Source organism: Phaethon lepturus, unplaced genomic scaffold (genome assembly GCF_000687285.1).
Source record: "Phaethon lepturus isolate BGI_N335 unplaced genomic scaffold, ASM68728v1 scaffold32850, whole genome shotgun sequence".
Taxonomy (NCBI): Eukaryota; Metazoa; Chordata; class Aves; order Phaethontiformes; family Phaethontidae; genus Phaethon; species Phaethon lepturus.
This window is the reverse complement of record NW_010510352.1, coordinates 1,986-11,859: the sequence shown is the minus strand read 5'-3', so window position 1 is coordinate 11,859 and position 9,874 is coordinate 1,986. Positions and strand designations below refer to the sequence as shown.

Genomic DNA, 9,874 nt, shown 5'->3' with positions numbered 1-9,874 from the left:
GGCCTCGGCGTCGGGACCTCGGAGGCCGTGTCGGCAGACAGCAGCGACGCTGCCTCGGCCCCCGGGCCCCTCTCCCAAGCAGATGACTCTGGCGTGGGCCAGAGCTCCGACAGCAGCGGGGTCTCCTTGGTAGGAGCTGACGGGGAGGATGGGGTGGCAGTCAGCTTGGGGAAGGGAGGGCAACAGCAGTTCTGGTTCCTTAGAATTTGTCTAGATGTTTCTGGCAAACCGAGCTTTGGGAGCCAGCTCTGTAGCCCAGCAGCCTCAGCAGGCACTGTTACACTACCGGTCGGGTGTCTGCTTGCTGGTCTGACGAGGAGAACACTCCTTGGTAGCAAGAGCAGCCCTGGAGGTCCAGAATCCTTGGGAATACCAGAGGAACTGCTCTGATGCATTTCCTGGCAGTTCTGCAGTGATAGACTGGTGTCATTTGCATGTGCTTGCTCCCTCAAGGGCCTGGCAAAGGTTTTGCAGCTGAGCTCTTCTGGCCTATTTTTTTTTCCGCCAGGAAGAGGTGTCAGAAAGCAGCTCCAGCACAGATGCTATTCCGCGGATTTACCTGCCAGATTCATCCTCCATCGCCCAGTCCACCTTGGTCTCCAGTGTCTCCACTGTGAGCCAGTCCGTCATGGTGTCAGAGTCCCCACGAGTCCTGGTCCACTCCAGCGTCATCTCTGACGGAGCCACAGTTGTGTCAGACTCCACTGCATCCACTTCCTCAGACCTAGGTTCTGCCATTGACAAAATCATCGAGTCCACGATTGGGCCTGACATCATCCAGAGTGAGTGTGTGCTCCCAGCTGCTCGCACACATGGCGGACCTGCCCACTCTTCCTCTGGAGCGCCCCACATGCAAGTGGTTCAGGGTGCTGGGGCTGGGGAATGGAGCTGCTGCTGCTGTGCCCTCTCTCTGTCCAGGGGGGAAATACGTACGTGTATATGTATGCACCTTGATCAGTAGGGGTTTCTTTTCTTGCCTTGCTGCAGTAGCTGGGGGGGTTGAGATGGAACTCGTAGCTGCTGCTGCAGCCCTCCCTCTGTCCAGCTGCTTCTTCAGCCATGGTGCTAGCAGCCCAGGGCAGGCTCCACCCCTGCAGCCAGACGTTCCTCACCCCTTCACAGTTGTGTTTCAAGCTGGGAGAGCACCAGTGAGTCTACAGCCTCTGCGTCTGGCAGTTAACCACTCTGCTCTCCTGTTCCTCCCAGGCTGCATCGCCGTGACCAGCGCAGAGGATGGCGGGGCAGAGACTACGCAGTACCTCATTCTACAGGGGCCTGATGATGGTGAGGGTGTCCCCTGGGGCATCTGGTGGTGGCTGTCTCTGCCCCCAAGCGTTTTCTGCAAGAGCGGGGCCTGGAGCGGGTATCCCAGCTACTTTGGCCACAGCCCCTGTACCAGAGTCCCTGTAGATGCGCTGACTGTTGGGAGCTTGTTACTGAGCTCCTGTTGAGCCTTGTGACTCAGGTGTGTGTGCACCCTCATCTGCTCCTTGGCTGAGTTGGTTTTGGTGTTTCAGGTGCCCCAATGGTGTCCCAGATGGCCACTTCTGCTCTGGCCAATAGCTTGGCCATTGAAGCTGTTGCTGATGGACCAACCTCCACGTGCCTTGACCAGCCTGGCCCTTCAGACCCGTCCGAGCAGTCGGAAGTGCTGGAGATGCCCACACAGCCAGATCAAGCCCGAGAGGCAGATGATGGGGAGGAGCTGGACCAACCGGACATGGAGACCCTGGAGGAGATGATGGAGGTGGTGGTAGTGCAGCAGTTCAAGTGCAAAATGTGTCAGTACAAGAGTGTCTCCAAGAAAACACTAATCAACCACATGAAAGAGCGGCACTTCCAGCCGGGTGTGTGCTAAGGGCTGACAAAACTTTATCCTACTGCAGACAGGCTCTGCCCTCTCTGTGGAAGAAACAAGGGAAGGAATATGAGCATAAGGACCTGTTCAGCACTACAGTCTGGTAAAGACTTTTTGTTCTGTTCTCTGTCGCAGTGGGTTCAGCTCTGGCTTTGAAGAAAGGACGTCCACGAAAGGGAGGATCTGCTCCGAAGACTGCAGAGGAGGAGGTCCCAGAAGAAGAAGAAGACGACGATATCATGGACGCTGGTGCTATTGATGACCCTGAAGGTAGGACTCGTCTTCCCCACATGTTACATAGCTTAGTCTTTTCCTAGTCTCTCTCTGATGTCTTGGGTGTCTCTAATGTCCAACTCCAGAGGACAGTGACTATAACCCAGCTGAGGATGAGCCCCGCGGGCGACAGCCCAAGTACAGCCGCACTGTCCCCACATCTAGCGAGGAGAGGCCGCGGCGACGCCCAGGGAGACCCCGCAAGTTTCCTCGTCTGGAGGACATGCCCCAGGATGTGCCTGAAGGTGAGGGAAGCAGAAGACAGCAGCCCCATGCTGGGCTGGACCAGGGAGAGGTACGTGAGCTCCAAGGAGCCCGCAGGGAGGTTGTGTGACAGAGCTGTACTGTGTTCTGTCAAGCAGGAGGGGAAGTGGAGCCCTTGGTGACGTCCCATAGCACACCGAGCTGTGAGCAGCAGAACTCAGAAGCAGCCAGTTCCTCTGGCCTGGAGAACGGGACCAGTGAGAGCCTGGCAGAGCCCAGCATCAGCCAGTCCGACTCTGAGAACAAGGACCCTTCCTCCAACACCAGCCCCGAGGAGGCAGACATCCTCCCCAGGAGGCGAGGGCGGCCCTCCCGCCGCTTCCTGGGCAAGAAATACCGCAAGTACATGGGGCGCAGGTGAGGGGTGTGTGCTGAGCTGGCGCTGGGCCCTCTGGCCTGTGCCCAGGGCTGGTCCAGCCCCTGTTTGCCACCACAGCTCAGAGCCCCGGTCCTGTTTCCGCAGGTACTACTACAAGTCACCCAAGCCCCTTATGAGGCCCTACCTGTGTCGGATCTGCGGCTCACGTTTCCTCACACATGACGATCTGCGTTTCCACGTCAACTCACATGAGGCCAATGACCCACAGCTCTTCAAGTGTCTTCAGTGCAGCTACCGCTCCCGGCGCTGGTCCTCCCTCAAGGTGAGCGCCGTCTGTCCTGCTCTCGTACCCACAAGGGTGGCTGGTAGCCCAAGGTCTCACAGCCCCCACTCTGCTTCTCACAGGAACATATGTTCAACCACGTGGGCAGCAAGCCCTACAAGTGTGAGGAGTGCAATTACACCAGCGTGTACAAGAAGGATGTCATCCGGCACTCCACAGTGCACAGCCGGGACAGGTAAGGGAAGAGAGACTGTCTTGCAGCCTGGCTGAATGGCACTAACAGTGTTCCTCCTGCCCTGTGAGGGCAGCCATGGCTGCCCTTCCCCTGACCTCTGTCCCTTTCCAAAACGGGTAGTTTTGGTGTCTGGGTACAAGTGAGCTTGGATTTGGGATGTGGCTGATACAAGGGTGGGTTTCTTTCTTTTTCAGGAAAAAGAGAGCTGATCCGGTGAGTTTGAGTACCCTGTTGGCTTGTCTGTCATCACTGTTATGTGGGAAGAAGCATGTCTGGGTCTTCCACAAATTCTTGGTGCCTCGTTGAAGGCAGTGTTTCTGGATCACCTGAGGAAAGGCAGCCCAGGTCCTGCAGTGGGGAGAGGGTAAGGAAACTGTTGAGCCCCTCCCAGGTGAGCTCATCTTCATGCTCTCCCTCCAGCCCCCAAAGCTGAATTCCTTTCCGTGCCCCGTATGCAACCGTATCTACCCCATGCAGAAGAGGCTTACGCAGCATATGAAGACACACAGCACGGAGAAACCACACATGTGTGACAAGGTGAGGGGCAGGGACAGCCTGGGGAAGGGCTGGTGGCGAGTGAGGCTGGATGGGAGGTGAATGCTGCTTTGCTTTGTTCCGCGGCAGTGCGGCAAGTCCTTTAAGAAGCGCTACACCTTCAAGATGCACCTGCTGACGCACATCCAAGCCATCGCCAACCGCAGGTAGGAGCCTGGCAGCAGCCTGTGGCATACCCTGCTAGAGCCAGTGTCCCTGCTCCCCCTCAGAGGGGAGGACAGAAGGTCTCTGCTGCCTGTGTGACAGGTGGCATTGTCTTGGCAGGTTCAAGTGTGAGTTCTGTGACTACATCTGTGAGGACAAAAAGGTCCTGCTGACCCACCAGTTGTCGCACATGAACGACAAGCCTTACAAGTGCAGCTTCTGCAAGTACTCCACCTTCCGGGAGGACTTCTTGGTCTCGCACATGGCTGTCAAGCACACGGGTGAGAGGAGCTGCCTGCCTGCCCTGTGCCCTGAAGTCCTGTATCCCCAGGAGGCAGTCAGAGCATGTCTGCTGTCCCTCGGGGACTCCCTGCTTGACTCCCAGCCTCTGGTGTGCCACAGGAGGGAAGCCGTTTGCCTGCGAGTTCTGTCACTTCACCACCAAGCACAAGAAGAACCTGCGCCTCCATGTGCACTGTCGCCACGCCGACTCCTTCGAGGAGTGGGCACAAAGGCACCCCGAGGAGCCGCCCTGCCGCCGCCGCCCCTTCTTCACCCTGCAGCCGATCGAGGAGCTGAAACAGCAGCACAGCCAGGTGCAGGCCCCGGCTGAGCCAGAGGCCAGTCCCCCGGTGAGTGCCGTTGCCTATACCCCAGCTCCTCCTGGTGCACGCTGGCCCCAGCCATGCTGTCAGCTCTCTCTCTCTCACACAGGCCCCTCTTGGACCCATCACCTACCACGCGGTCCAGGCCATCCCGGGAGCAGAGCCCCCCATCCTCTCGCAGGATTCCCTGGGAGGGGCCACCATCATTTACGAACAAGGCGAGTGAGCTCCCAGGAAACAGGGTGGGGATGGCGAGGAGGTGGGGGAGCGTGTGCCTGACCCTCTCCTTCGGACCCCAACAGATGTGTCTGGATCAGCAGAACTCGCCACGCAGACTGCCTTCGGTATCTCCGGCTCGAGATGAGCACTCGGCGGGAGCTGGCCACAGGCTCGCTGCGGGTGAGGGGGGCTGAGGGGCAGAGCATGCCTGTTGGGGGGTGGCAGGGGGAGGCTTCCCAGTCCTCCACAGTCTTTCCACAGTGCCCAGCCCTGTTCTGCTTCAGGGGGTGTCTTGCAGAGTCTTGCCTTCCTCCAACTGAGCTGCTGTCCCCCTCGCAGGTGGCAGTGGTGAAGCGGGGTGATTCAGGAGAGGCGCAGGCCCCCTGTGAACCACAGGCACAGGAGGAGGGGACAGAGATGGACGCTGAGGAGCAGCAGCAGAAGCTGGTGACGCTGCACATGGCAGAGCCTGGGGAGACACTGGTGCAGGAGACTTACGAAGAGGCGACCCTGGGTGGCTCTGAGCTGCAGCAGATCACTATCCCCTTTGGTGGGACAACAGAGTACAGCATCATCACACCCATCAGTGAGGAGGTTCAGGCTCCAGGCACGCTGTACAGGTCAGCTGTAAGGGAGGAGTGGGGAGACACAGGTGCTTCTGACCTCAAATGAGGAGGCTTTAATGGAGAGGAGGATGAGGCAGATCCTCCCTGACCCTGTCCTCTCCAGCAGTGAGGAGGAGAGCCCTGTGGAGACCTCCCATGCCGTTGTGGTGAGCGAAGCTGTGATGACAGAGGAGGCTCTGAAGGACCATAACAATCACTATATCATGTCGTCCAGTGTTCCGGGGAGCCAGTTCCATCACATTGAGGTAAGGAGCTGAGCTTTCTCTCCATCTTGTGCAGCAGTGTGAGCAGGTGTGACTGGGTGTTTCTCTCTCAGCCCCTCAGCGGGGATGCTGCCTTTCCCTCGCCTGCGGAGGGCCAGGAGGCACAGCCCACCAGCGTCAAGTGGCCCCTGGTGCAGTGTGTCGCCAGGCAGCTCCAGAAGGACTCGTCTTTATCCCCAGCCTCTGAGGGGCAGGAAGTCTCATCCCCAAAGGTCAAGTGGCCTGTGCTCCAAGGCATGGCCAAGAAGCTCTCATGCAAGGTTTCCACAGCCAAGAAGCTCTCATGCAAGATTTCCACAGCCAAAAAGTTTTCATGCAAGATTTGCACAGCCATGTTCACAGGGAGAGCAGAAATGGAGAGTCACAAGAGAGCCCACATTGGGCCCAGCACCTTCAAGTGTCCCGACTGTCCGTTCACTGCAGCTCTCTGGCCAGAGGTTCGGGTAGGTTCCCTGGCACAGAGCAGCCCTGGGAACAAGAGGTTTGGAGAAGCAGGGTCTTACTGACCCTGTGCTTGTCCTTTTGCCCCCAGAGCCACATGGTCCAGCATGCCAGCCTTCGGCCACACAAGTGTACCCACTGCAGCTTCGCGTCCAAGAACAAGAAGGACCTGCGCAGGCACATGCTAACACACACCAACGAGAAGCCCTTTGCCTGCCAGATCTGTGGGCAGAGGTGAGTGAAGCCTGCAAGGTTGCTGCTGCTCCTGTAGAGCTCTCTAAGACTCAAGAGGAGATGGGATATTGGCAGAGAGCTGGCTGCCCTGACCCTACCCCTGGGAGCAGTCCCCTGTTAGAAGGGACTCTGCCCTTGAGTACAGTTCCTGCAGCAGGTGGACCTAGCTTCATCTCCAAGGAACTTCTACACGGGGAGGTTCAGTACTTGGGGCTGTTGGAAGTGTTTTGGGAGCTGGGACAGGCCATGCTGTAGGTGCTTATGGTGCCCGTGGCCTGGGTCTCTGCAGAGGGCACAGAGGCCCCTGTGCTGCCCATGGCAAATTCCACCTCACTCTCGTTCCTCCCGTAGGTTCAACCGTAACGGGCACCTCAAGTTCCACATGCAGCGTTTGCACAGCTCAGAGGGGAGGAGGCCGGGGGCACCTGCAGCTGCTGCCCAACAGACCATCATACTGAACAGCGATGAGGACACACTGGCCACCCTACAGAGTAAGATAGGTCCCTGTGACCAGGGGTGACCTGTGGGTTTCCTGTGGCCAGAGCTCCATGTGGGGATTCACCCAGCTCCTGGGCTGAGCAGGGCAGATGGGTCAGGGACAGGAGATTCCTGATGAAGGTTAGGGTTGCCAGCAGCAGCAGGGCTTGGGGGGTGCAAAGGCGAGGGGGCTGGGTGCAGGGAGCTGTCCTGGTGATGTGCTGACTGTTGTGACTCTGCACAGAACTAGGTGTCCAGTCTTTCTCCTGAGCAAGTCCCAATAGGTCAGTACCTTGCAGGAGCAGCGGTGCTGTGAGCAGCTCACGGCTGAAATGGGAAGAAGAGTTCACGGTCTGATGTGGAGGTTGTGTTTTGCCCACAGTGACCTCTAGTTTCCTTCATGTTGGGAGAGTTTGGTTTAGCTTCTGGCCTTCTGTGAGCAGAGCTAAGAGATTGTCCTGTGCTCCTCGTTGGGGTGGGCACCTGGCAGAGGCTGCTCGGGAGCAGGGCCAGCCAGCAGCGCCAGCAGTGTCCGCACCAGCTTTCTCTGCATTCCAGCGGCTCTGCAGTCCGGCCAGGCAGTGCTGGCTCCTGAGCGGCTGCAGCAGGCTCTGGGGCAGGAACACATCATCGTTGCACAGGAGCAGAGTGTCACGAGCCAGGTGAGTCAGGCCTGTCTGTCTCATCCTCCGGCCCTGTGTGGCCACTCCCTGCGAGCTGTGCACGTTCCCTCCTCTTGGAGAGCTTGTGGTCAGGCCCACTGCTACTGATGGTGCTGGTCTCTTGCTGACCTGCAGGAGGAGGCTACGTACATCCAGGAGATCACAACTGCCGACGGACAGACAGTACAGCACTTAGTGACCTCTGACAACCAGGTGAGTGGGGTGAGGTGAGGTGGAAACAACCACAGAAGACAGACAAGAACCAGCCCTGTTGCGGTGTGGGGAGTGGGCAGTGGTGACCTTTTTTTTTGGGTCTGAATCCCTGTTTTTGCAGGTTCAGTACATCATTGCCCAGGATGGTGTACAGCACTTGCTTCCCCATGAGTATGTTGTTGTCCCGGAGGGGCATCACATCCAGGTAAGCTTTAGGCTGTCTGCTCCCTTTGCGCAGTGGAGGGACTTGTGGTGGACGGGGCTTGTGAGGGTGCTGTGTGTGGGGCCCAGCCTCCTCCTGCTCTCTGTGGCTTGCTCCCTTCGAGTCACAGCTTTGTTCAGGGGCAGGGCCGCCCACTAGCCTTAATGCAACCTCATTGTGGCTCCTGTCCCCAGGTGCAGGATGGTCAGATCACCCACATCCAGTATGAGCATTTTTTTTTTCCAGGAGCCACAGGTATGGGGCCAGGCATGGTGGCTGGCCGGGCTGCCATGAGATGGGCACATCTGAGCACACAGCTGGAGAGGGAGGGATGTGAAATAGAAGGTGCATGTGGGTTGGTGACTGGCTGCAGCAGCTGTGGCCAGAGCAGCACTCCCAGACTCTCCTGGTCTCTACTCCCTGCAGATCCAGTACATGCCTGTCTCGCCTGAGCAGCAGCTTGTCACCCAGGCACAGCTGGAAGCAGCTGCACACTCGGCAGTGTCAGGTAGGACCAGGGCCCCAGGACCGAGCTCTGGCGTAGCTCTTACAGACCCGTCTCCCTCCGCGTCTCAGGGTGCCAGTCCTCCTGGGGAGTGGGCGATGCCTGTGAGCAGCCTCTCTGAGATGCTGTGGTCTCAGCCCAGCTTTGCCTGCAGAGGCGGCTCGTTTGTCATAGCCAGCAGGGGTGGCAGGCAGCTGTGCCATGGCTTTTGGCAGCAGGGCTGGGGGTAGGCGAGGCTGGATTGCCACCTTGCTGCCTGCGTCCCTGTAACTCTGGGAGGCTTGGTGTCTGAGAGGAGATCCTCGCTGGTCCCAGTGTGTCAGTTCTGGAACAGTACCAGCTCTGGAGAGGAGTTGCTGAGCTGGGAGGTGTAGCAGCTCCCACAGGGTGGGGATACCCTGCTGTGTGTTTGCAGGGTTAACTGGAGCCAGGCACACTGAGGGAGCCCCATGAGAGGCGTGGGGGCCCTTGTGCTCACGTATGCCCGCTCATTCCCCCTGGAGGCAGATGGCCAACTTGGAGGGGGGCCCTGGGCAGCCGCCTGCTCCCCCTTGCCCTCGGAGGCACTGACCCCCTCTCCTCTGCAGCGGTGGCTGATGCTGCAATGGCCCAGGCGCAGGGCGTGCTCACCACTGAGGCAACGGCCGAGCAGATCCAGCAGCTGCAGCAGGGGATCCACTACGACGTCATCACACTGGCAGACTAGCACCAGGGCGAGGCCTGGCTGGCGCTGGGACACCCGTGCTGAGCAGGACAGCTGTACCAGGCAGGAGCCTCCTCAGCCAGCAGTTGCCTTATTGCTTCGGGGCTACAAGGGACATGCCTGCGCGCGCCGCAGCAGGGGCACGCTGCCACTTGGCCGCGCACCACGAGGGTCCTGTGCATCCTCCCCGGCACAGGCAGCTGTCTCCAGCAGAGACTGCTCCGCAGCCAAGGCAGGCTGAGCAGTGGCAGTGCTCTTGTGTGGCCGATCTCTTTGCCTGTTGCACTTGATGGTCTGAAATCCCTTTTCCTGAATCATGTCTGTGTGGGCCAAACTCGTATCGGCATCTGCCTGGCACACAAGGATCCTGGGAGAGCGCCGTGGGGTCGAGCACAGCCATGTGGTACAGTGTTAGAGGTGAGGTGGGTGTAGCTGCAGCCACATGCTCCCCACTTCGCAGCTGTGGGGCGTGCAGTCCTGGCACGAGGGCAGCCATCCCTTGGCTTCTCCGGCCTGCAGGCAGGCAGCAGTAGGGCTTTGGACTGGAGGAACCCGGATTAGGAAGAAGCAGAGGTGGAAGATGTTCTATTTTTCTTCTGAAAGACGGATGGACTCTGGAGTTGGTTCGTAGGTGGTTGTGGGAGGGCTTTGATTCTGACATTCTCAAGCTTTGACTATGCTTATGAATAAAAAGGGATTGAAACCTGCCTGCATGCCCACCTGGAGTGTCTGTGGTCCTGCACCAGCCCCTGCCCTGCACCTGGCCCGAGGGGCCAGGCAGGCCACGCCCTCC

The 9,874-nt window shown here is 58.9% G+C and overlaps 1 protein-coding gene across 1 annotated transcript; it reads left to right on the top strand.

The window, feature by feature from the left end:
- The first annotated feature begins 586 nt into the window (after nt 1-586).
- On the top strand, nt 587-9,084 carry ZNF335 (zinc finger protein 335). Its single transcript, XM_010296792.1, is given in 28 exon segments — nt 587-782; nt 1,207-1,284; nt 1,518-1,847; nt 1,994-2,128; nt 2,218-2,376; nt 2,494-2,752; nt 2,859-3,036; nt 3,120-3,232; nt 3,427-3,445; nt 3,653-3,769; nt 3,857-3,933; nt 4,052-4,212; nt 4,334-4,561; nt 4,629-4,754; nt 4,839-4,882; nt 4,885-4,935; nt 5,095-5,375; nt 5,485-5,626; nt 5,698-6,087; nt 6,177-6,319; nt 6,671-6,810; nt 7,355-7,458; nt 7,594-7,671; nt 7,793-7,876; nt 8,068-8,105; nt 8,107-8,128; nt 8,300-8,381; nt 8,966-9,084. Coding segments are annotated over 28 exon segments (3,852 nt in total). The 5' UTR covers nt 587-628.
- Nucleotides 9,085-9,874: the final 790 nt, after the last annotated feature.